We start from the raw sequence: 26,858 nt of genomic DNA, 5'->3' as shown, positions 1-26,858 counted from the left end.
TGCTGTTTGTATCCAGCTCTGTCCTTGAAAACTCAGAAAATACGAAATGAGTTTGCCTATTTAAATCCAACTCTTTCTCCAATCCCTACCAGATTCGTCACTTGACAATTTTTGGTGTTTTTTTTGTTTTGAGACAAGGTCTCATTCTTTTGCCCAGGCTGGAGTACAGTAGCGTGATCATGACTTGCTGGAGCCTTGACCTCCCAGGCTCACGCAATCCTCCGGCCTCAGCCTCCCAAGTAGCTGGGACCACAAACACATGCCACCAGGCCTGGCTAATTTTTAAAAAATTTTTATTTTTGTAGAGAAAGGGGGTCTTGCTATGTTGCCCAAGCTGGTCTCAAACTCCTGTGCTCAAGTGATCCTCCCACCTTGACCTCTCCAAGTGCTGGGATTATAGGTGTGAGCCACTGTGCCCAGCTGCTACTCAATATTTTATCCAGAGTCATAAGACGAAGCATGCACACAACTTTGAGTTCCCCAGAATCTAAATTGGAAAGCTTAACATTTTAAAACCATTTCATATACATGAAAGGGGTCCTCTTTATATATATGCAGTATATATGTGCATGAATGATAAACCAAGGCCAGCCCATACAGCGATGACAAAATATTTCCACTTCTGGAGGTGAACAAAAAAGGCCTTACAAAAATTCAAGTGAAAAACTAGCTCTGAGGGTTTAGATGGCCCAGACTAGTGGACTTCTGGAAATATGACCTGCTCCACCAACGTTTGGCCCACATAATTCCCCAAATTAAGATTTATTTTAAGCCTTAGTTTGTGAAGGTGACTAATGATAATAATTATCAACATATAATCTAGAGGAATTTAGACTCTGTGCTTTTGTGGCTATGTTCTTATACAGTAACAAATGCAAACCATTATTTTATTTCCAAGTTTGAGCATTTTAATAAGACAACTGAGACAGGTAACAGTAGTCCACCTTGCATACAGTGGGCACTCGATAAGTATCTGTTGAATCAATAAATAGTTTCATTTATTTCTACGTCTATCAGAGTCTTACTACATTACATTTTTCTTGCAATTATGACATGTAATTTAATACCCAAAAGTTAATCATTTGTTCAGCGTGGACAAATACTGCCAGAATTCCGGTCTTTTCACTTTGAATCTTTGAACCCCTTCACACTGGAAGAATCGCCATCATTAAGATATTCTTCTTTAAAATAAATAAATAAATAAAAATTACATAAGAAATATTTAAAAACCATGGAGAAAATCATAATTTTCATTTTAAATTTAGAAGTAACTGTTAAAAACAGTACAAATAAATTCTGAGTGGCAGATGTCACCTTCAGCATAGCTGCACTTACAAAGATTTTTATTCAGAAACATCTTCCCCAGATTTAAAATTCTAACTTGTACCCATATGGCTCTAGGTAAGCGTCTGAGGACATCACTCTTCCCCAGCAATCTCCATCTCCTTTCCATCAAGATTGTTAAATTTCAAGTACCAATGACCCAGGAGAGGATGGGAAAAAAACAAAAACCATTTGGACACCATGCTGCCTCTCTCATCCTTTAAGAAGACAACTTGCTCTAGTATAATTATGCAGCATTAGCAAACGTCAATAGTTTATGATCCAGAATTGACTAGAGACGTGCCTAGGCAATGTTCTTCTCGTTTCAGCATCTCGTCTCTAGCATCTAAGAGAATTCACTCACTTGGGTAAATGGAGGCAAAGGCTAAGGGAGTGAAGGGAGCACAGGGAAAAAAATGCAATGACAGAAAGACACTTGTCAGTGCTAACACCCACAAGTGCCAGCAGATGTGATCCATTTAATGAAGCATGTGCCTCGGATTTGGCACTCCTTTCCAGTGGGAAGATCTCCTTTCAGAAAAAGCATCAAATTATACAAGTTACCCCTCTCCACCACTCTATGCCTGGCATCTCTGCCGCTCGAAACTGGCACGTCATGTTGTGTGTGGGAACCACGCCACCCCGACAGGTGGCCGCGACTCTCTCTCTGCCAGAGCAACACAATGAGCATCAGATTCACGTCCCAAAAGCTGGAACGACCGAGCCGTGCTTCTATGCACAGAATGAAAGAAGTCAGGCTTGCTGCTCTAAAACACGGGTCCATTTGGGGGAAAATCAAGCAATGAAGGAACCAAAGAAACAGGGAAAAGAGAATCTGCATGACTCCCACCATCAGAATGCAGTCAGCAATCGCCCCAAATCTAAAACCAAGTGTCCTATCGGACATGAGTTAGCCAATTGTCCTATTTTGTAAGCAGTGTGATTCTAAGTCAAAGAAAAACAGGTGTCTTTAATCAGAATGAAAATACGAGGGAATGATATCCCAAGAGTAAGAGTTATCCCATTTTAGTGCCTGAACTATACAGCTTACGGTGAACTATACAGCTATAGAACTATACAGCTTAAGGGAAGCTATACAGCTTAAGAATAACGGAGATTTGAGATCCTGCCTTTGATATTATGAATAATAATTTAGAACTTAAAATGATTGTTCTAGGTATATAGAAAATCCATCCCCCTCTGGAAAAGACTCTCTTCTCCCCACTATAAATGAGATTAAATTTCTCCTTTTGGTCTTAACTCCCATGAAACAAGTATTTTAAGGTATTAGTTTGGAAACGAAATTGTTTTGGCTATTCTAGCGAGTTTAATGTGCAGAGATGATCTGTTTCCAATCTGAAATACCAGGCTTTAAGAGAGCTGTAAATACAAGATGCCTCATTGTAAGAATAACACTTTTTGTTTTAGGCATTCACAAGTAATACCCAGTGTGCTATTGATGTCATCTGACTTAGTGTTTTGTTTTGTTTTTTCAAGAAAATGCATGCTTCCTTTGTAAGGACACCTACTTTTTAAAAATTCCGTTGCAAAGATCTTGCTAGACATTCTATTTATGCACCAAAAAAAAAAGAGGCAGAGTCCCAGAAATGTTATGTGAGTACATTTTTCATTTTCTGAAAATACTAGGATTCCAGAGATTAGGACAGGATTGCTTGTGAATAAACTCAAGCAGTTAAAAATTGTCCAGAATTTTATAATAAAGACATTCCATCCATAAAAAAAGTTAATGATGTTACCAAAAAAAATGCATTCTCTGAAAGAACTTATTAACTAGTTGAATCATTAATTTCAGAGTACTTAATTTTTTGTTCCCTTATAAAATAATATTAAATTTGTTCCTCTGATGTTAGGCCTTTCTTTGAATTTATGTTCAGATCCCAAAAGTACAAAGATCAAGGTTACTTTAAACCTGAAATTTAAACATTAAATGGCATTATTATTTGTATCTCAATAAATAATGGACTTGTCTACCACAAAAGAGTTAGTTTTTGTTCTCTGCTGAACATTTATAGACATGGGCACTTGGAACAAGAAATCACCATTGCAATGACAATAAATACATGTGTTTACCACTCAGCTTTTTGTACAATTTGTACTGACTAGATAGGGTAAAATAAAAACATGGCTGGAGGATGAGGCAGGAGAATCGCTTGAACCTGGGAGGCAGAGGTTGCAGTGAGCCAAGATTGTGCCACTGCATTCCAGCCTGGGGGACAAGAGCAAAACTCCATCTCAAAAAACAACAACAACAACAACAAAAAAAAAAACCACAGAAAACAAACAAAAAAACAATGCTGGGCACGGTGGCTCAGGCCATAATCCCAGCACTTTGGGAGGCCAAGGTGGGCGGATCACTTGAGGTCAGGAGTTCAAGACCAGCCTGGTCAACATGGCGAAACCTGTCTTTACTAAAAACACAAAAATTAGCTGGGCGTGGTGGCAGATGACTGTAGTCCCAGCTACTGGGGAGGCTGAGGCAGGAGAATCACTTGAACCTGGGAGGCAGAGGTTGCAGTGAGCTGAGATTGCACCACTGCACTCCAACCTGGGCAACAGAGCAAGACTTGGTCTCAAAATAAATAAGTAAGTAAATAAACATGTGACTGTTTAAGATATCTCACACTCCAAAGGAACAGAGCTCTAGATCCAAATGAAAATATACATACACCTGAATTTTCATTAGGATCAAGAGCTCTGTTTTGTTGTACTGAAGGAAATTTAATAGAAGATGAAGGAAATAAGTAGAATAAAGGCCATGGCCTCCCCTTCTGCATAAACACACCATGAAAAGAAAGGATCCTTACTGAGTGCCTGCTATGAGGGGTACAGGAAGGAAAAAGTCAACAGGAAAGGAAGTAGAACCAGAATATTCTGCTCTGTAGACATTCTGAATCACGGAAGCTTTATTTTAATCAAAATATACTGGAGTTACGGTAAGCCCCTCAGGGGCATGAACTTTGTTGTTCTAGTCTTTGTATCCCCAGCACCGGAAACCGGACCTGGTACAAGAAACACCCTTAAAGTTTGATTAACTATTGGTGATGGAATGAATGACTAAAATCAATAAGCCTTTCTACTATTTTAGAACAGAATCAGAAACCACGGCTTTTCATGAACACTTTAACCAGAATTATTTTTGCATATGGGACTCTTACTGCTTCTTCTCTGTAAAGGTACTGTTAATTTGTAGAAAGTTTTCTCCTCCTAAAAAAGACTCTTAAGCACCCTACGAACTTAACTGAACATTAACATGATGATGTTCAAGGATTATTCTAAAGAGTTGTCATCTATCAACAAAGAAGCACATTCTATTCTTAGCATGTTTAAAAAGGAGTATGGAAAATCAGAAACAGAAAAGTTACTAAAAACAGTGCCTCTGCTAAGAGACTAGGAGAGGCTCCAGCAGACTTCATTAGCCCTGGTTCTGGGGTTGATCAGACAAAGGGAACTTTGGGAGTTGTGAGGAGGAGGGAAGAGACGGGCTGGCAGCATGAGGGGCTGTTCTGATGTAGCCGGGCCAGGGAACGAGGTGGGTGGGGCTGGATATACAGTCCTGAGGTCCTGAAGTGACAGAGGGTGGGTCTCAGGGCACAGAACCTTGTTGGGGAGGGGTCAGAGACCTGCTCACATGTGGGACACAGGGGACTCCCCCAAGTAAGCTGGTCACCGTGTGTCTAAGGCCCTCTCTCAAGAATCCAGGCGGCTCTGCGCCTCCAGGCCTGCGATGGAATTGAGGCAGAATCCAATCACTCCAGTGGAAGTCTGGAAGCGATGAGTGGGAATGGAAAATAGCAGTGAAAGCCAATTCCAAATGATAGAAAAAGCAGCTCGAGGATGGGTGTTTTAAACCGTCCACTTTACACTGCCAAGAAAAATTGTCATGATCCGTAACTCAAAGCCTGCCATGGCAGGTGGGCACCATGAGGGGACAGGAAGGACACAAAATGCAGGACAAACAATCAGTTTCAGGGTCAAGACACCAAGGCCTGGATGAGCATAAGATGCAAACTACTGTTGTTTTGTATTTTCCAAAGACCCAGTAAGCTGTTGGTGCCTGCAAAGGCCCAGAGACCAGTCTGGAGGCGACTCCATCGGCTCCATTGAAATCAGCGCTTTCCTTTTCCTCAAGAGGGTTCATGTTAACAAGAGAACAGATCCCATGAAGAAGGGGCAGCTTGCAGACAAGAGGTCAAGAGAAAGCATTCTTCAAAGGTTTCCCAGTCCACCCATGTGTCTTTTAACTGCCCCAAGTAACTTCAACCAAGTCAAAATCTAGTCATCTTAAAAAGGTTTCTACGGAGGCCACAGCTACCACTGCTGTCGGTTTGCAAATGCAAAAACGCCCAGGTTAACGCTCTCACAAACATCTACAAACTTAACATTAAAGTCCTCGTAATTTCCTTCCAATTTAAAAATAAACATAAATGCTAAAAGAACGTTACCAGACAAACAAGAAAGGTCACGTTGGTACTTACAGTTAATATATTTATGTCAGTATCGAAATAGAGTTCGCCTACTTCTCGTAAGTCAAAGTGTTAACTAACTGAACAGCCATCATACATGTCAGTACCTTTAACTTTGGTATGGGTTTCTTGCCAAAAGCTTTATAAAAAATGTATCTTTTGTATGGATACTTGGAAATAATTTTATAATTTACAAATGTATCCAAAATATACATGTAATATATAAGAATATACAAATTTGTGAATTAAAACAGAAAAGGTTAGTAAAAGCTTCCAGAAAAAGGATATAAAATATCTAGCCTTTTCACTTTTCTGTGAGAATACTCCATTAAAGGAGGCCAATATATGTATCTGTTCACCTGAGGGAAGAATGTTTCGTATCATGATAGCTATTTCATTATTTCACAAGAGCAACCTTCAGAAGCAGTGACAGGTTCCATCATATCTACTAAATGATGTCCCCCACAAGTTAAATCTATCAAGGTTTAGTACTTTCCTCAAAAATCACTTTGATGTCTTTGAAATCCATTCAGAATAGGGAGTAGTGACTTTAAGGGAAGATATGTTAAAATCAATAAAATGGCACTTTCAGAAACTTTAGAGTTGTCTTTGAGAAAAGTCACAACTCCTTTTTTTTTTTTGAGACAGAGTCTTGCTCTGTCACCCAGGCTGGAGTGCAATGGCGCAATCTCGGCTCACTGCAACCTCAGCCTCCTGGGTTCAAGCGATTCTCCTGCCTCAGCCTCCCGAGTAGCTAGGACTACAGGCACACACCACCACACCTGGCTAATGTTTGTACTTGTAGTAGAGACGGGGTTTCACTATGTTGGCAAGGCTGGTCTCGAACTCCTGACCTCAAGTGATCTGCCCACCTCGGCCTCCCTAAGTGCTGGGATTACAGGCGTGAGCCACCGTGCCGGGCCCACAACTCCTAATTTTTAATTTTCTTCAGGAAAAATATGATTTCTGATAAACTGTTATCATCTGTATCTGTAAATTCAGATTTAATTGCCAACTTTTGAAAAGGAAGAACCGTTATCTGTAGTGAATGTTAACAGTGAGGCAGTGAAGGCACCCCTCCCTCCCAGTCCCGTTCCTGATTCACTGTCTCATGAAGAGCCACATGATGGTACTGAATTCATTATGGGGCCAGCCTATGCAACCTCGCCAGGTCTCTGGCGGCTGCGTGTCTCTTGGGAGATTTATAATCATCACAGGTGGGGAGACCCCTATCCCAGGAAGAGACTGAAGTGCATTATTGCTAAGCTACAGGAAGAAAAGTCACCACCACTCTTCTCAATACTTGAAGCTGTTCTGCTCAGCTGTCCCCAAACTCTCTAAAGTATCAGAAAACTGACAAGCGATGGGAAGAAGTGGTGGTTTTATCCAGGCATGATAAAGTAATAATAATAAAAGGAGGTGGGTGTGGTTGTGTGTAACCATGCCCTGAGTGGGTATTGGCACAGGCTAGGGCCACTGGGGTCACTTTTCTGCTGCACCTTAGTGCAGTCGCAGGTGCTTCAAGACAGGGCCTGAGCCTGGGTTCAGTCTGGACAGGATGGGATGAAGGAGGGACAGTTTATGAAAAATTTCCCTGGCTCTTTCCAAGACACCTTTGGAAGCTGTGGAAGGATAGCTGGGCAATAAATACCTAGAACATCAAAACAGGAAAGGCTGTCCTGGAACCATTCGCAATCCTATAATTTTGCAGGAAATAAAATAGCAAAACTCAATCCTGCTGCTGCTTCTGCTCTTGGTCTCAATACCCAATAGGCTAGGCCACAGTGTGTACACCAATGTCAGGGCTTTGCATTATGGAAAAAGCGATGGCACAAACAGACATACACATCTAAAGAGAGTTTATGCATCCTCTGGTCCACATCCCCTCAGAGTGACACACTCATATAGATGGATTCTTTCCCACCTGTTAAGACACTGCTCAACAGGACAAAAACATGAAGAAGGTGGAAAAGTAAGAAGGCAAACGGAATGCTTACTTTCTCTAAATGCTTTACAGTAGCCAAGGAAAGACAAGAAGAAGAACAGGGCACACAGGAGGTCTGCACGGCCGACAACACCAGCAACCTTAAAAGAGGGGAAGAAAACAAAAAATTACATAAAACACATTTAAGCAAATCCTAAACTTAGGAGACACAACAATTTTTTTTTTTTTTTTTTTTTTTTTTTGAGACAGGGTCTCACTCTGCCACCAGGCTGGAGTACAGCGGTGTGATCTTGGCTCACTGTAGCCTCAAACCCCCTGGGTTCAAGCAATTCTTCCATCTCAGGCTCCTGAGTAGCTGGGATCACAGGCGCACACCACCACAGCTGGTTCATGTTTGCATTTTTTGTAGAGGCGGGGTTTCACCATGTTGCCCAGGCTGGTCTTGAACTCCTGGGCTCAAGCGATCCACCCACCTCTGCCTCTCAAAGTGCTGGGATTACAGGTGTGAGCCATTGTGCCTGGCCAAAACCAAAATTCTTTAGACATATAAAACAAGAAACTTCCCAGACTCTGCCACCTATTAAAATAAATACACGATGTAGCTGTGCAACAGCGCTTGGTGTTATCTTACAATCGGTTCTCTCCTTCCTTTTGGGTATAGGACTTGATTTAACTGCTTCCAGAGAACAGCGGATTGGTTTGAACCTGCTGCTAGCTATTCTGCTGGACACAGACGGCGATATGTGTGTGCCATAAAAGCTGTGAGCTGTGTTCTTTAACACACGATACCCAAGAGCTCCAAAGACTGAGTCTTCTGAGGTCACAAAGTGGATTTTCAATCGGAAAATGTTATCAGCTCAAAGGGCATGATATTTAAAAAATAAAATGTGATTGGAAACATGAAGGACATAAAGGTGCGAGAGAAGTGTGAAAAGCCGTCCTGCCGATAGAAAAAGACACAGGAGTAATCCTTCAAAGCTGCCTCTGCCCCTTTTTTTTTTCCCTTCAGACCAAAACTGATTAAGTGGGTTAACCTGGAAAGCTGAATGCTTCAAGAATGATTAACAAGTAGGATGAGCACTGAATACAATTTCTGCCATTTCTTTCCCACATTTTCCACATGATGACTCTGCCCTTCCTTTCCTCAGTGAGAAAGAAGCAATATAAACTACGTGTTTCTTTCTTTCAGGCTGATGACTCCAGTCATTGTTCTCCCAGTGCTGTACGGTGATGAAAGACACAGAATTCCACCCAGGGGTACTGGACTAGTTTAGGTGGGATTCTTTACTAACTGGCACCCGAATGTGACACGGACCAAAGCTTCTGCTGTGATTGTCCAGCTATCACTTTAAAGGCTGGTAGGTTAATCCCTTCCCAGAGGATGGGGATGTGATACATGAGCTGCAGAATAAAGGACTTTTCTATAAATCAAGATAAGAAAATATACACTGACTATGAAATTACTATATTTACATATGATTCTCAAGTTCACATGCAGTCAATAGCTAAAAAAGAATGTCTTTTAGGAGCAGATTCCCCTACACCAGTTATACATGAACTGCCAAGGACCATTTGTCACTGTAACTGTGACCTCCTGATGATGCGTACGTGGCAGCCTATGGTGTTAGGTGATGGTTGGGAAGATTGAATAAGCTGATAAATCCACCCAACGAACACCACACACACACAAACGCTACCGAGAAGGAAGCTAGGGACAAAACAAAGGCTTAACAGATCTGGGACAAGTATGCCAGTATGCTGGAGGGGAACAATCCAATTGCTTGATGAATGAAATGAATATACAATGAGAGCTCTGGAATACTCAGGGCTGGAAACTCACTCCATCAGGGACACAGTAAAATAGTCAGAGATGCAGCCATACAGAACAGAGCCTGGTACAGGGTGGGTGCGGCTCACTGTGAATTCCCCGGTGGGTCCTATGGGGTGTGTCTGTGAACAGGAGTAGCAGAAAGGCAAAGGACAAAGGACGCAGAAGCTCAGATGTCATCTCCACAGCCCTGGGTGAGTGAGGAGGCAGCTGGAGCATCCTGGCTCTGTGGTCCTCATGCCAGGAGGACACGAGAGGAGACAGGAGCGTCTTAGAGCTGTGGCTATCTATAGCACCTCAGGACGGACTGGAATCCCAACCCTTTAGAGAAGGGAAAGCAATGAATGCCAAGCCAGACAAGCCTGTCTGAAGGAGACCACAGAGAACAGGGTCACAGGAAACAGGGGGAGCAGGTGTCAGAGACCAAGGGGAAGTGAGGTGAGAGAGGGGGAAGGAAGTGGTTTGGAAAAATACTAGGGCTAGGGGCCAGGAGGGCCAAGCTGCCTAAACCACTTGCTATCTGGATGGCTAGGGTAGATCTGAAGAATCACCAAAAATGAAATTTAAACATCAAAGGCTTATTTTTACAGAAATGTTTCTTTCTGCTAATTGTCGAAGACCATCCCACGACTTCAAGCAATGTACATTATGTTCCTTGACATAAAGAAAAACAAAATTTTTAAAGTATGGGAAGTGTTTTAAAGCAAGACAGCATTTAGTATTTATAATGAATTTTTTTGGCATAGTAATTAAGAGACGTTTCACTAAAAGAATGTGAAAAAGCTACCCAAGGAGGGACTGTATCCAATCACTGTTTGAGAATGTACATAAGCAAGAAAACATTTTCTTTTCCTTTTCTGATATTTGCATAATATGTATTTTTAGGCAAACTTTTCTATAAAGGCTATTTTTTTTTCTCACAAATAACGTGAAATACTCAGAGTTTTCTGGAGAAATCACTGCAATCCCTCTGAATCCATAAAGCAGGCGGTACCATTGTTTCCCCAATAGGTACAATTTGCATGGGGGCCATGAAAAGGAATTAGGGGGGTGGGGAAGGTTTCCCCACCCGATTCCTTCTGGATTAAAGTCTGGGTTCATTAGGTAGACAGAACTCTTTTTAAACATTTTGTTTCATTTTTCACTTTCAGAGACAGGGTCTCACTCTGTTTTCCAGGCTGGAGTGCACTGGCGTGATCATAGCGCACTGCAGCCTCAAACTCCTGGGCTTGAGTGGTCCTCCTACCTCAGCTTCCCAAGTAGCTGGGACTCCAGGTGCACGCCACCACACCTGGGTACAGGCAGAACTCTTAAGGGGGCCCAAGCTTCTCTCCGTGATGTTGGAATTCAGACAAAGTGAAATCTTCCCCAACACTCTGAGGAAAACAAAAAGTAAAGCCCATACAAGCCACTTCTGTCCTCAGGGAAGCGCTGGGGTCCTCCTGCTGATGGCCACACAGAGCTGAAGAGTCACCAGCAGACCAGAGGCTGTGTGGCCCTCCCAGACTCTCCTCCCTGCAGTGGGGACTGGCCTGTCAGAGGCTTTGGGTGTCTACAAACCACTCAGCAATGTGCAGGGGCTCATTAGAAAAAGACAGACACGGCCGGGCACGGTGGCTCAAACCTGTAATCCCAGCACTTTGGGAGGCCGAGACGGGCGGATCACTAGGTCAGGAGATCGAGACTATCCTGGCTAACACGGTGAAACCCCGTCTCTACTAAAAAATACAAAAAACTAGCCGGGCGAGGTGGTGGGTGCCTGTAGTCCAGCCCTTAATGTCCTCTGAATTTGCTGAGGTAAAAAATAAAGATTTAAAAAGATATCAGGAGGAGGGTGTGATAACAACTCCACAACGCTCCTGATACTGAAGAATAGACAATTTAATAAAGTCAGATGCTAAAAACAGGACTTCTGCTCAGCATCTTGAAACTCCAAGAAGCAACACGCAACTGGTTAAATGTAGAGATTTCAATCCCGATGAAAAGAGAAGTCTACTGTGAGGGAAGTTATAAACTGTATGTGATTATTTTATGCACTTCGTGCTCACAGAATGAATGACTCGAGTCAAATCTCGTCCCTCAGCAAACACGCTGCCTTTTGCATTTTCAAAGGGTCCATGTGGTGGTGCAGGGGGTGGTTCCTGTAAACTTCACAAATGTCTAGTGAAATCCCAGCACAGCCTATTCCAAATACACAGAGGCAGCTCGATGGGATGGAGACGTAGCCTCCAGGAGGGTTGGCACCCACCAGAGCTGCCTGATCACCTTGGGGAGAGGATCACACAGGGTGAGGAGGAGGAGGGTGGAGAGACTTCACGAGCAGCTCCCCAGCAGGGCACGGGCACCACTTTCCAGTTCAACACCAAATACGTCAGCATCTCCTCAGTGGAGGCCTGGGAAGCCCAGAATTTAAGTCCTGCCCGACATCCACTTGCTCCTCACCCTGGATAAATTTTTATCCTCCCAGGCCTTTCCCTCATTCCTAAAGTGGAAATGGTTATATTAGCCCAGGTGATGTCATAGCGTTTTCATAACAATCATGTTAAGTCTAACAAAGGATTTTATAAATCATAAAACTGTCAGCGAACACAGAAACACTGCATCAGACCCTCCACTGAAGAACGGTTCTTAGCCTCTGAACTTCAGACCCCAAAGCCCAGCAATATTGAACATCCGTGCCTTCATCACTGGTGTTATCCTACAAGCTAAACAGAAAGTATCACCAGAGATCACACCATACCTTATTACACAGTCTCCACCAATACGGTGCTCTGCATTTTTTTTTCACAAGAGAGATGTCTCTGCCCCAGACAGAATTGTTTCAAATGTCTGGCAGGTATTTACGTAGTGTCCTTTCTATTTCTAGAGTATACTGTGGAGTAGACTTTCTCCAGCTCTGGAACCAAGATGGGTACATAAAGGGAGCCTGTTTTAGGAAACCAGGCGACATGGGGGTGTCATATCACTTCTCACGTGCATGCAGATGCCTCGTGCAGACGACACTTACACATTCGGTGTGCACAGGATGGACAGCAAACAGCAGCGCGGCCAGCAGGGATGCCCTGGGGGCGAGGTGCAGCCTCCGGCCTTTACTGGTGTACTGCAGGCCGCCAAACAGAACGGAGAAGACGTCCACCATGAGGACAGAGATGCCACCGTGCAGAAGGATGTTGACCACGTGAAAGCCCATGGGGTGGAAACCTCCCGAGAGGTAGTAGTTAATCCTGCAGAAACACAGGGTGTTCAGGGTACATGTGCAGCGGCAAGCGGCAAGAAATGGCAAAGGTCTGGAGGAGAAGGCTTGTGTGTGGAAATATTAAAAGGAGAAGTGGAAGACTTTGTGCCAGCTTGATAAAAACAGCACCAAGATAAATAATGCCTGTCGAGCTAAGAAGGCTGTGGAAAAGGTGGGAATGTAACTACAGGGAAAAAGGGATGGAATGGATGTGTCCAAGGGGAGTGGCACTGAAGCAACTTGCAGAGGAAAATCGAAAGGAAAGCTAGACGATGTTCTACATGCAGAAGGGGCAAGGCTGCATCCCAAGAAGATACAATATTCCACACATTGCTCGTGGCTAACCCCTAGGGACCTGGATTTAAGACAGTCTTAGACCTTGCTTATCCTCCCAAGAAGGGCTCCTCATCAGTATGCCCACCAGTCTTCCCCCAGAGAAACACCCTCCGCTGGCAGGGATTCTATTCTGACTGCTTCGCAGCTGCTGGTGGTTCCAATTCATCACTTCTACGCTCCTGTGGGACATCTCCACACAAGTGTTTAAATGCACCCGAGAAGCAGGTATGGACGAGAACCTTTGTGAGGTCAATGCATCTATTCAGTGCAAGTGCCTCCCTGTTTAATGGAGGGAGGATTGTTTGCAAGCTGCAACTTTTGCATATTGCTTTTGCATACTGACTTGGTAACAGTAGGAAGACTTATACTTTATTTATTTCTGTAGTGAAAAAAATAAGTTTCATCAGAGGCCTCATGTCGCTTTCACTCATATTATTCCATTGGTGTTAACCAGCAAAGGGTCAAACCTCCAAGAACTGAGAAAAATATGAACCACCACCAATGTGCATGCCATCCTTCACAGGGGCCACGCTCGCCTTCTCTGCACCTAGAGACCCATGTATGTGAGCAGCTCAGACCCCACCTGGAGTCACTGACTGGACTCCTGAATGCTGAGAGGCTGGTGACACACACCTGTATCCAATGTCACACACAAGCCGGGAGTGACCTTCCCAGGCCCTTCGATGTCATGGCTTACCTGAAAGTCAGGACGGTGAGAGGCCGGTAGGACTTGTGGCTGGTGTTGCTGCTCAGTCTACTGCCCCAGAAGTCATGGTGCCACAGGTCCCCAAGGGGCGTTTCTGCTTGGAGGTCCTGCAGGGACACAAAGGGGACGTTCTGGACAAGGGTCTCCCTCCAGCCCTAAGCCAAGCTCCTCCATCTCTCACCCGGGATGCAGTCAGGCCTCCTAGCGGGGCTGCTGTGCCCAGCATGTTCTCTATGTTGATCATCTCAAAATACACATGGGCTCACCCCACCAGGCTTCAAACACTGATCAGCTTTCACCCTCCTGGGACCGACAGCTTCCCCTGAACTCTGCAGGCCCATGTCTCTGGCGCTGTGCTCCTGCCAGCTCCCAACCCAGAGGCTCTGCATGTGCGGGTCGTCCCTGAACAGTCACCCTCAACTCTTCACGGCTCAATTCCTCCCGCCATTCATCTCCCAGCTGCCCAGCTCTGCCCTTCCTGAGCTGATCCTGTCCCTCTTCCATGGGTCTCTGGGCATCTCACCCTGTCAAGCAGTGCGTGGCACCCTGGCAACTTACAGTCACATGACTATTTGTCTGTGCCACTAGACTGGGCTCCACGAGGACTGGGCCACATCTGGGTTTGCTGGCTATATACAGAAGGTGCTTAATATGTATCAAATAAGTGGACCACACAGCTAAATAAGATCACTATTAACCTCTCACATCTAATAAATAAGGTAACTTACTAAAATGTCCCAGTTAAAACATAAGTGTGGATAAATATATTTTCTTTTTTTTTTTTTTTTTTTTTTTTTTTGAGGCGGAGTCTCGCTCTGTCGCCCGGACTGGAGTGCAGTGGCCCGATCTCAGCTCACTGCAAGCTCCGCCTCCCGGGTTTGCGCCATTCTCCCGCCTCAGCCTCCCGAGTAGCTGGGACTACAGGCGCCCGCCACCTCGCCCGGCTAGTTTTTGTATTTTTAGTAGAGACGGGGTTTCACTGCGTTAGCCAGGATGGTCTCGATCTCCTGACCTCGTGATCCGCCCGTCTCGGCCTCCCAAAGTGCTGGGATTACAGGCTTGAGCCACCGCGCCCGGCCAAATATATTTTCTTAAGTTTCCATTTTTGATCATGAGCTAGCAGACTATGAAATCCAAAAAAAATCCTTAATTTTTACAGACAAGAATCACTCAATATTAAAAAAAAAAAACTCTGTACCTCTCTTACTGCTGAGGTAGTTTAATTTGGTACTATACTACAGATGCTTAAAATGCATTTTTTTTACATTTAAAAGATGAAAGTAGATGGCTTAAATGGTGTCTAACGAGAAGAGAGGCAAACAAGGCACTGTGGTGGAGTAAGAAAGAAAAATGACAGATTAACTTTCTCTTTAAAGCGTAATTAAACGAATGTTTTAGGGACTAGAAATAACAACATGCTGATCATTTCCCTGGGTTATCAGTCAAGATTCTTCATTGCAGTAACCAAACTCTGATTAAACAAAAAGGGAATTCTTCAAAGGGCAGTGTGCAGCTCACAGACCCCCGCTGTGGCCTGGAAAGCCAGGGCAGGGCCACATGGCAGGAGCAAAGCCACCCATCATGCCCCGGTCACCTCGCAGAGACTGCCCGGCTGCCTCTGGGCCCCCACCTCGCGTGACCAGTTCCTAACTCCAACAGGTGGGCGCACCTGACGGGACAGCCCATCTGTGCCAGTTCCCTAATCAAATCGTCTTCTGAGCACCTAAGAATGCCCCAAACAGAAATGGGTCAAATGATGGGTGGCCCCAAAGAGCAATAAAGGTCCACACCCACTGTACGGCTCAGCACTTGCGACTTAAGTGCTTGCTGACTCAAAGGGAAAGGCTTGAAAAGAGGTGACAGATGCAAAGCTGGTCACCAATGTCCACTGTTAAGGGTGACATTTGCTTCCACGGGGATCGGCTTCAGAGGCCAGGAGTGCACTGACCACTCCCCGAGAGTGGGTTAGAGATTCTGTGAAGGTCGTGTGAGCCACCTGCTCCCTTCGTTGACTCGGTGACAAGCCTGGAAGCCTACCTTCTTCTACACTCTTACAGAAGCACCCGGTCAGCTGTGAAGGGCTTGGGTGGAGGATCTTTTCCTCCCTTTGAACAGGAAATGAACACCAACGAGGCTCTAAATATTTGATTAGGTGGAGCCTCCACAGCAGGGTGTGCTACAGAAAGAAAGGTCAATTCTTCCTCATAATGATTTATGGAAAAAATGTATTGTGTCTAAAATTCCCCTTAACTCCACTGTCTCAAAGATCATCATCTCAAGGAACAAAAAAGGCAACTCCATACTGCAAGGAAGCATCTGGAAAACAGTCTCTAACATCACTAAAATCCAGTAACAGCCTGTTTCACATTACTGTAGGCACAGTGCCAATGAATGGAGGAGTGCCTTTCATTAACTAGGAAAAGAAAAAGGGAGGGCTAGCAAGTTAACAAAAGGGGCACAGTGTGATGCTCCCGAAAACACTGCCAAGACCATGCTCAGCAGAACCACGAAATGGCTTCATCTGCCTCACCTCACAGAAGGAACGAGAATTACACCCAGACACCAGGGCCTCCACACACAACACGGCTCGTGTTTTTGTTCTTCCTAGCTGACCAACATTTTTCAACCTGGTTTCTGAATTAACACTTTATATGTCTTCTGCTTTACATGAGTGGAAAAGTCAAGATATTCTCACCAAAACAAATAATGTAATTTAAATAATAAAACTGTATCTTTGTGAGAAAAACAATTCTGTGCATTAAGCCACCAATCTGTGCTGGGCATGGTGGCTTGTGCTTGTAATCCCAGCACTTTGGGAGGCCAAGGTGGGAGCATCATTTCAGGCCAGGAGTTTGAGATCAGCCGGGTAGCACGGTGAGACTCTGTCTCTACAAAAAATTTTTAAAATCTGCTGGGCGTGGTGGTGCATGACTGTAATCCTAGCTACTTGGGAGGCTAAGAAGGGAGGATGACTTGAGCCCAGGCATTGGAGGCTGCAGTGAACTATGACTGCACCACTGCACTCCAGCCTGGGCAACAGAGTAAGACCTTGTCCCCACCTCATGAAAAAGCCACCAGTTTGACATAGCTGTGTAGAGTTACTTAGATCTTTTAAGCATGGTTTAAAAAAGAACTGAAACAGAATCATCTACAGACACTGCTGAGTGAATCTGAGGAAAGTTACAAATGAAGAACTTGAATTAAAAATAAACATTGGCCGGGTGTGGTGGCTCATGCCTGTAATCCCAGCACTTTGGGAGGCCGAAGTAGGCAGATCATCTGAGGTCAGGAGTTCGAGACCAGCCTGGCAACATGGTGAAACCCCATCTCTACTAAAAAATACAAAAATTAGCCAGGCATGGGATGCCTGTAGTCCCAGCTACTTGGGAGGCTGAGGCAGGAGAATTGCTTGAACCCTGGAGGCGGAGGTTGCAGTGAGCCAAGATTGTGACACTGCACTCTAGCCTGGGCAACAGAGCAAGACTGTCTCAAAAACAACAACAACAACAAAAACCCATTAATAATGATCTAGTTCGTGCCACCAAAATGGAGATCAATTGCAATATTATGTCACAAATAAAATATATGCAAATCAGTCATGTTCCCCCCCATACAATACATGCTTGTCATATACAGAGTTCTCAACATTTTCAGCATGAAAATGACTTTCCACTTATTTGGTAGAATCCATGACTTCAAATTTTTAAGAGCATTCAAAAGTGTTACAAAGAGTTGCTCTAATTATATCTAGTAGGGAGCTAAATGTGTATTTTCCTCCCAGTCTTCTTCACTGCCTAAGGAACACACAGAAAATATCTTCTGAGTAATGGATTGTCGAGAGACTAACTTGTGCCATTTCCGAGTTCTTTCTCCTCTGGATCTTGCCTGCCTCTGCATTTCTTGCTCTGGTTTGTAGCCTGCTTGAATCTTTTTCATCTTTTCCCACAAACCTCTTTCTTTTGCCCTAACTCCAGGTAGGGAGTGGAAAAAGTACCATTTTTCCTGCACTGATACATAGCATCCACTGGTAAGCAAACTGACTGGGATTCTGCAAGTCCAGCAAAACTGAATCTCCAAACACCAAACAAGCAGTAACTGCAGTGCCCATTGGCAGCACATTCCTCTTGCCCCAGCAGCTGTCAGCAGGCTGTCCCGACAGTCTCGGAGAAGGACAAAGCGGCAGCCAGCTCCCTGCCTGCTGCTGAAGACGCACCTTCTGGCAGGTGATCACACCCGTCCATCACTGCAGCAAATGCATGATGGTTTTGTTTTTTTTTGAACAACTGTGGAAATGTTTCACAAAACCTGAAACACTAAGTCTGCAATGCCCTGCAATTCCCTCGCCTTGTAATCTTAGAAGAACGGCCTCTTTGATCCATATGGGGACTGGGGCTCTTGAGGGGAATGCCTGAGCTCAGGCAGGGGTTCGGAACCTTGGTGACAGCAATAAGAAAGGCACTAAATCAAGGAAGCGATGTTGAAAAGAGACAGAAAAATCGAGAGCACCATTGGGGCCAAGGCCAGTGCTTAACCAACGTTCTACAGAGAACAATGCAACACAAACTTAGATGATTACTGAGACACAGGTGGACAGTTAAGTTTACCAAAAGAGAGTTGAGATACAAACCTTATTGTTAACAATAGCTTCTGAGTCATCAAAGACAAAGTCTCCATCATAGCTGCGTGCAAAACACACAATGGCAACCAATCCCACTACTAACTTAGCCCAGAATGGAGGAAGAACAGAAGATGGAAAAATGTGATCCAAATCAGTGTCCAACACGGCCATTCTGAAAACTGCAGGCTGGTGGCCCCCGGCTCCAGCATTATGCTGGTTAGGAATCTGCAGGAAAGACAACACCATATAAATATTCATCAACACTGGTAGGACCGTTTCTGCAGTGGGCACCGTAATAGCTAGATAGTCATTTGTGCTATGATTTTATAGGATGCGATCATTAACAATTTGAAGCTATGCTTCCCAAACTTTAGTGGGCAGAAAAGTCACATGGAACACATGCAGATACCTGGGCCCGACCACAGGATCTATCAAATCAGATGCCCTTTGGTTTCTGATGCTGGAATACCCTTTAGAAACATGAATTTAATGGTATCCTCATCAAGCCCACAAGGCAAATCATTTTTAATCATCCTTGAACCAGTTTACAGAGCTTAAAAAAAAGAAGTTAGCATCTTACCTCATCCAATCAAGAAAAATCAATAAATAGTCATTGCTGGGTTTTAGCACACTGCGTGTGTGGCAGGAGAGAGGGTAGTGTGTAAAACACAATCCTGCTTCTGAAAGAGCTTACAGTCTATTTACAGCATTCAGGCATACAGGCCAGGGAGCTGAGACTCTGAGACAGAGACAGGGGAGTTGAATGGAGAAACCCTAAGGCAGGGCACAGGATCGAATGCTGGGTTCCTAGGCTAGTGGCTCGACACAGAGGACAGAGAGAGGAAATGACTGGTGGGGACAATATCTTGTCCTAGAAAAGGCTGAGCCATACAAAGGAAAGGAAGGGAGGCTATTCGATGTAAGGATATGACCTTCAATCTTGGTGAAAGAGTCAAGATAAAAATATATACTATTTTGAACTTTTCTTTCAAATGGGCATAATGTTTCTCACCGGGGATGCCTGTGCCCTATCCTTGCCATGTGTTAGTTGTGTGGTCCTGTGAACAACCCCTTTCCTCTCTGAGCCCACCCCCTGCGGCCCTCTGCAAAGCATCTTAACGGTCAATGGTGAGAGGTGCCTGATAGCTTCCTGCCTTGGAATTCGCCAAAACAAATCCCAACCTACCCCCAAACTCACACTTTTGTCTGTCCACATTCCCACCACATCCTGGACAGGGGCTTTCTTTGGACTTACCAGGATCAGGTTTGGGTCAGACTGCTTGGTTCTGACCTGGGGTACCTCTGGGCAACTCACTTGACCTCTCTGGGCCTGTTTCCTCAACACTAAAATGGGGATGGTAGGAGTGCCTACCTTCTAGAGTTGTCATGAGGGTTAAATGGGATTCCCAACACTGCCTGGCTGTAATGAAGGCCCAGGGGAGGCCAGCTATTATTACTTTCTTCCAGAAGGCTGAAAGCAGAGGCACAGAATGATTTTCTGTGAGAAATCCCTTTTATTATCTGGTTGATTGGTACGGAGGCTCCTGTCTTTACTAAGGGACCTGGACCCTGTTCTTTTCCTGCCGAGATGAAAGAGAATCCCAGCCCTCTGATTGGGAAGACAGTTTGGATGTATTTGTTTCTGGATCTCTAAGTGGATACCCCAGATCATGGAATCAATAAAAAGCCAGCCAAATAGGCCACCTGAAGTCACAGGCATCCTTCTATAGCCTTCTGTCTGAGTGAAGATGGAGACAGATCCAACAGGCAACGGGACACACCATTCCATGGTGATGCTGTCCCCCTTCCAGGAGCCAGAAGGAGGCTCAGCTTTATAATCCAGAGATGAAACAGGCCACAACTCTTCCACTGCTTGTCTCTCAAGCCTCACGGCCTGACGTAGGGCATGCTCTCAGCAAGTGCTGGGGGAATACTGCAGCTACTTTTCTTTTCCAGTCAAAGGATAAACCACTTCTCGAATCTAAATTACAACGCAAACACAACACAGGTCAGCACACAGGCCTCAACCTCTATGCTTACATTTCAGCTAAAGAAATTACTCCTGCTACTTAAAAAACAACAAATCAAGGCTGGTTGCAATGGCTCACGCCTGTAATCCCAGCACTTTGGGAGGCTGAGGTGGGTGGATGGCTTGAGCCCAGAGGTTCAAGACCAGCCTGGGCAACAAGGTGAAACCCCATGTCTACAAAGAAATACAAAAATTAGCTCAGTGTGGAGGCGCATGGCTACAGTCCCAGCTACGCGGGAGACTGAGAGGTGGGAGTATTGCTTGAGCCCAGGAGTTCCAGGCTGCAGTGAGCTGAGATCACACCACGGCTCTACAGCATGGGCAACAGGGTGAGACCGTCGCAAACAACAAACCCCAACAAAGTCAAACACTGAATAGTTAGGAAGATACTATGATTTAACATGGAGAGAATAAGAACATTTACAAAATTACTGTGAAGGAAAACAAACAATTTATAGCAATTTGAAATGCACAATAGAGTGAGGAGCTGACAAAAGGTCATGTAACTGGTTTTGACGTTATCTGCTTTATTGTTTCAATAGTGAATTTACTGGCTCATGCAATATATTTTTGGAGATGGTGTCTTGCTATGTTGCCCAGACTAGATTCAACTTTTGGGCACAAGTAATCCTCTTGCCTCAGTCTCCCAAGTAGCTGGGACTACAGGAGTGTACCACTGAGCCTGGATATTATCTGCTTCAGTCCCAAATATTTGAAAATTATTTCACACACGTCTGTCAAGGTTCAAATGGCCTTCTAAGTAGAATACTAAATCAGGAAATACTTTGTGCTCCTAAATTAGCGACCGTACCTCAGATCGCTTAGAACATGACTAAGCATAGTCATGTTGTAAGCAATATATGTTCTAAGCATAATATGTTCCAAGCATAATCATGTTCCAAACAATAATCATGTTCCAAGCAATAATCATGCTCCAAGCAATAATCATGTTCCAAGCAATATGTTCTAAGCATACTCATGTTCCAAGCAACAGCCCCAGTATATATAAGGCAGACTGTGGACCGCACCATCAACCAGGTACCCTGGTAGGCCAGGTCCAGACTCTTGGGAAGTCAACTGGATGGTTGACTTGGTGGATCTCAGATGATCTCCTCCTCTGCTCTTGCAGGGACAGCAGAGAACCTGGCCTACCTCCAATGCCCCTGCCCCCACATCATTTCCTAGTTCTGGCTGGCTCTCCCCTCCTCGCTGTGACTCCCCTGCTTCTCTATCTCAGGGGGCTCCTTCTCCTTTCTCCAAGGCCTCCCACATATTTGCTGCCACCGAAAATACTCACAAATGCTCTTTTCTTTCAAGGGATTTACTGTTAATGTACCTATTGGAATAGTTCAGAAAATGCCTTTCACTAGCAAATGCAAAAAAAAAAAAAAAAAAAAAAAAGCTACAATTTGTTAGAAGGCCAGGCAAAGTGATCAGTCTAGTCCAGTGGTTGAGACCAAAGGCTCTGGTGACGGACAAACCTGGACCTGCCGGCTGCACGACCTTGAACTGCTTAGTCTTTCCAAGAATCAGTTTCCTCACTGGGCACAACATGGTACCACCACTACTTTCTTCAGAGGGCGGTGGTAAAGGATTAAAGGGAGAAAATGCATGCAAACAACCAGTTCTCATTATTGTTAGATTTTGGAGAAATTTGCTGCTGCTTCCCAGTCCCTGACCACCTGTCTCGAGCATATCCATGTTGCCACTGTTTATTCCTGCAGATGGGCTGAGCACTAGGGCCAGCAGCAGCCCATCGAGTGACCTGGTGCAATGAGAAAGGCAGACCCTTCTTTTGGGCAGACCCAGGGCACAGGGCTTCCTTGGTCCGGTGTCTGGTACACACTGTACAACCACACACAGTGACCCTGTTCCCAACTCTCCTTCCTCTAACACTAAACGACTTCTGTTCCTCAACGACCTGAGCCAGGCTTGGCACTCAGGTAAAAGAAGCCCTGTCTGAGTAAGGTGGTAGAGATGGGGGACCACCCTCTCTACACCCCTTCCCCTTTTTTTTTGAGACAGGGTTTCACTCTGTCACCCAGGCTGGAGTGCAGCGGTATGATCATAGCTCACCACAGCCTCACTTTACTGGGCTCAAGGGATCCTTCCACCTCAACCTTTCAAGTAGCTGGGACTATAGGCATATGCCACTATGCCTGGCTATTTTAAAAACTTTTTTGTAGAGACAGGGTCTCACCATGTTGCCCAGACTGGTCTGAAACTCCTGGCTTCAAGCGATCCTCCTGCCTTGGCCTCCCAAAGCATGGGGATTACAGGTGTGAACCACCGTGCCCAGCCTCCACTGTTTTTTACACTCAGGCCACGAAATAGGAAGGGATGCTCTGTTTTCTTCCAGATGGGCCCTAGCTTGCACTTTCTGGTCTCTCTTCTCCACGTGATGTCCTGCCTGGCTCCTCTGCCATAGCTGGATCGTTAGTTCACCTTATGAAGCAACAAGAGAGACCCACTGTGGCCTCAGCTACAGGCCAAGCAGAGGGCACAACCCGGGAGGAATGAAGTCAGTGTTCTGCTCGCTACCTGACTCCTGCAACAGAATCAACTGGCCCCTCAACAGGGGCTGAAATCGGGACCAAAGCAGAGGTCCCTTTATCCTACAATTTCTCAAACTTCTCGTATCAAGCCTCTGTTTTCAGGAGGTTAAAACAAATTAATCATCAGTGAGAAGGTCAAAAAGACCCCACACAGGGACCCACGAAAAACAAATGTCATCCAGCTGTGAACCATGAGGACCCAATGACAGCTGACACAGCAGCCTGGACTGCAGTAAACAGAATGGCGACACCAAACCTAAATGTTTCCCCTTGGAAAAATTAGCAGCAGCTACCTGCAGAAGAATATTCCTCTCCATGCATCCAGGGGCCTGCTGACCTCTGCCCAGGCTTTCTACCTCATCTGTAACATTCAACCACATAGCCAGCCATCCTCTGCCACGCTGAGAGGTGACAGCACCTCTGGGAATCAGATTAGAGAACACGATCACTTGTGACCCCGCATCCCCGGTCCTGGCAGTTTCCTGGCTGATCCGATCCTGGGCCCCTCAAGGCAGAGGCGCGAGCCACCACCACCGCCGTCCTCCGTGCAGTGCTGAATTCATGCTACTGAAGGCTAAGGTATCGTCCTGCTGTGACGGCCTTCCCATTTATAAGTCAGTAGCGCACGAGGGCCATGGCTGCCTATAGCAAGAATGTGTGTGGTTCGATATTCACAGCTCCACTGTCCCAGAAAGTTTCCAGCTTGCTAGCTTGTAGCCATTTCCCCCATCTAGGTGCACTGGCCGTCATTTTACCCCACCTCCATCTGGGGCGCGCCCGGCGCAGACAGGACTGCAGAGAAAGGGGACAGGGAGGGGACCTAGCCAGTCCCTACTATAACTAGTTCTCAAGACATTCTCCCCATGCATTTGCTATCCCGGGGAAACAGCGAAGTGTAGGATGACTCATAGTGGCTACATCTTTCCTCTTAACTCCTCCCTTCTTTTGTGTGTGGTTAAAAAAAACAAAAGAAAAACACACATGCAGCCCATAGTCACAACATCAACAAGACTAGAAGCCCCGCAGAGTTCGCAGGAGGTGGGCAGTGGCTGCCCCACCTGCTCAGCTTCCCCAAACTCTGAGCCCACGCCGGGAAGTGGCGGCTCGGTGGCCCCGGGCGCCCGGGCCGCTGGCCCCGCGCTCGCGCCGCTCCGCTCCGCAGTCGAGCATGGAGTAGCAGGCGCTCGCGGCGCGGCGGGGGAGCCGCCGCGGAACCCAGGGCAAGCGGCCAAGCGGCCCGGCTGTGTCCAGCCATCGCCTGCGCCGCGGCCAGCTGGCGGCCAGGCGCGGGGCCCCGCGGCCAGATGGCCGCTCCGGGGACGCGCCGCAGGCGCCCGGTGCGCCCGGGCCGAAGGAGCGCCCGTGCGGCTGAGCAGGCAGGGGCTGGGGGCGGCGACCTCTGCTCGGGCTGAGTAGCGCAGTGGCCCGAGCCGGGCGCGGGGAGGTGGGGCGCGCAGCCTCAACACCGCGCCCTTTGTCCCGTGTGCAGCTCACACAGGGGCCCGCGTCCCCCGTGACCCCGGCCCGGGCCGCAGCTCAGGTCCCGGAACCAACTCCTCCAGCAGCGCCGCGGCCGGGCCCGGGCCACCGTGCTGGGCTCGGGACTCGGCAGCAGCGGGGAGCCCGCACCCGCTCCGCGTCCAACTCCACTAGCCCCGCTGCGCGCTCGGCCCTGCAGGGGCCGCCCCGCGCGTTACCTGCAAGGAGCCTGAGCCCCGGCCGCATCGCCCTCCCGGGTGCGGAAACTCCGGTGGCTCCAGGCGCCCGCCCGGACCTGGCAAGGGGAGGGGCCGCCCGCGCACCGCCCCCCTCGATCTCCCCGCCGCGCCCCTGCCCCCCCGCCCCGCGCCTCCCGCAGCGCCCCACGCGCGCGGGCTCCCCACCAACACCCATCTCGGCCCGCCCCCTCCGCTCGACCATTGGCTGCTGCTCCCGTCACTTTCAGGTCGCAGCCGAGTCCCTCCTCAGCTCATTGGCGGACGCACCAGTGACGTCAGGCCAGGGGGCGCTAGTCGGCGGCGAAGGAGGCGCAGGGACAGACAGACCAGGCGGGAGAGGAGGAAGACGGGTTGTGGGCGCGGGGCTGAGGCGGGGCCGGGGCGGGAAGAGGCGGCCCCAGCCGGCTCGGGCGAGGCTGGCTGCGGAAGTGCGGACGAACCCTCTTTATTCTTCCGCGGCCCACGTGCGGGACCCTGTTTCTGGCTTGTGTCGCGCTTCGCCCGCGCGGTGGTCTCCGCGCTGGGACTGCGGCGTCCTGGCAGAACAGCCAGAACTCCACTTCTTCCTGTCCGGGAGGAGTTTTTTAAAATGTGCGTGTCTCCACCTTCTGCTTCTCAGAACTGACTGAAGCCGTGTTCTTCCTGCTGAGACCGTGCTGCCCCATCGACCCTGCTGCGGCCAGAGCCACCCAGGGCGGGCCCAATCACCGCAGGCTCCGGCCACTTGGTCCCAAACTTCCACTCCCATCCGGGTGGCCGGCACATCCCCCACACTCCCACTCTTAGAGGTCTTTGCCGCCTGCTTCAGGAAAAAGAAACTTATTCCACTTTCCACCGGCAAAACTGCACTACCTGCTCCCTCGATCACCGAGCCCCCCGCCCACTTCCGTTTTTCCAGCCCTCTGGGCTGGAATCTGTATCCTCGGCATTTCATCATTCCCAAGACTCTACTCCACTTCCCCTTGCACCGCTGAAGTTGGTGAAAGAGGCGCCTCCCCCCAGTTTTGTCGTCTCTCAACTCCATTCACGTGTTCCTTTTCACACTCGGTGAAATTGCCTTTTTAGCGGTCGCAAGTAACATCCACATCACTAAAGTCAAAGGACACTCTCCTTTCTTGTGTTACCTGATCTGAGCAAAATTCCTTCTTCCTCCTTAAAACACGTCTTCCTTTGGCGGGAGGGTGCTCCACTTTCCTGTCTGTCCCCAGTCTTGGCGTGCTTGTCCGCTCTGGGTGACCACCAAGTAACAGAGTTTTCAAGGTCTCAGACCTTTCCTCTCACTCCACAAGTTTTCCCTGAATGATTTAACCTGCTGTCAACATTTAAATCAATATATCCCAAATTTACAACTCGAATCTTTGCTCCTCTGAACTCCAAATCCGTTTATCTAGCTTCCTATTCAGCTATTCCTCGTAACAAGCACCTCAAATGGAACCCATCGAAAGCTGAATGTGTCCTTTCCCTGCTTGCTTTCAACTCCCTGTCTCCCTGTGATAGTGAAGACATCACCATCCAGTGTTTCCCAAACTCTGCCTTCACCCCGGCATCTAACAAATTGCCAAGATTCTACTTCCTAAATATCTCTGCAGTCTGTCCGCTTCCGCTTCCTTCCATTTCCAGTATTAGGTATCATAATGTGCTTACTGCACATGCGTCTTCCCGGACCACACTCAGTGATGTCTCATTGGTAGACTGTAATGGGCCATGGTTGAAGTATTTACACCATGGAAATTAGCCAACATTATGAATCAGGGATCAATTTGTTTTGCTGATTGTCCCTAGACTTAAGAAAGTGATGGGGAAAATGTTAATAATGTAGATTAAACTTTAAAATGTGTTGTGCTTAGTGCTGAAACAAAAAGATTGCAGTTTAATGAGTTTATACAAGGGTTAGAAGTAGTTTAACAGATCACATATCAGATTTAAGGAAGATAAATTTGTTAGCAAAAATCGGTGTGTAATTTCACTAGTCACATCATGGTTGAGTTACAAGCATTGGATCTATTCAGATTCAAGCCTTTGGCAAAAAGGAACCAAAACTTTCTGTGAGAATCAGTCAAGTAGACAGAGCTGACAATAAA

General features: G+C 46.6%; 1 protein-coding gene across 6 annotated transcripts in view; it reads right to left on the bottom strand.

Annotated features, from left to right (window-relative positions):
- Positions 1 to 24,872, bottom strand: part of TMTC4 (transmembrane O-mannosyltransferase targeting cadherins 4) — a 71,108-nt gene extending 46,236 nt beyond the window's left edge. Inside the window, exons 1-6 of one of the 6 annotated variants that reach the window (XM_030922132.1) lie at positions 24,757 to 24,872; positions 20,180 to 20,456; positions 18,485 to 18,700; positions 13,849 to 13,964; positions 12,588 to 12,804; positions 7,805 to 7,892 (exon numbers count right to left, since the gene is read on the bottom strand). In XM_030922132.1, the coding sequence (XP_030777992.1) occupies positions 7,805 to 7,892; positions 12,588 to 12,804; positions 13,849 to 13,964; positions 18,485 to 18,646 (583 nt within the window). In that variant the 5' untranslated portion in view covers positions 18,647 to 18,700; positions 20,180 to 20,456; positions 24,757 to 24,872. Of the gene's footprint in view, positions 1 to 7,804; positions 7,893 to 12,587; positions 12,805 to 13,848; positions 13,965 to 18,484; positions 20,154 to 20,179; positions 20,457 to 24,756 lie in introns of those variants that run through there. The other 5 variants (XM_030922130.1, XM_030922131.1, XM_030922133.1 and 2 more) reach the window with 5 other exon arrangements.
- Between the last annotated feature and the right edge of the window lie 1,986 nt (positions 24,873 to 26,858).

This window comes from Rhinopithecus roxellana, chromosome 18, assembly GCF_007565055.1.
Source record: "Rhinopithecus roxellana isolate Shanxi Qingling chromosome 18, ASM756505v1, whole genome shotgun sequence".
Classification (NCBI taxonomy): domain Eukaryota; kingdom Metazoa; phylum Chordata; class Mammalia; order Primates; family Cercopithecidae; genus Rhinopithecus; species Rhinopithecus roxellana.
Note: the sequence above shows the minus strand (reverse complement) of the source record. Positions and strands in the feature narration are given on the sequence as shown.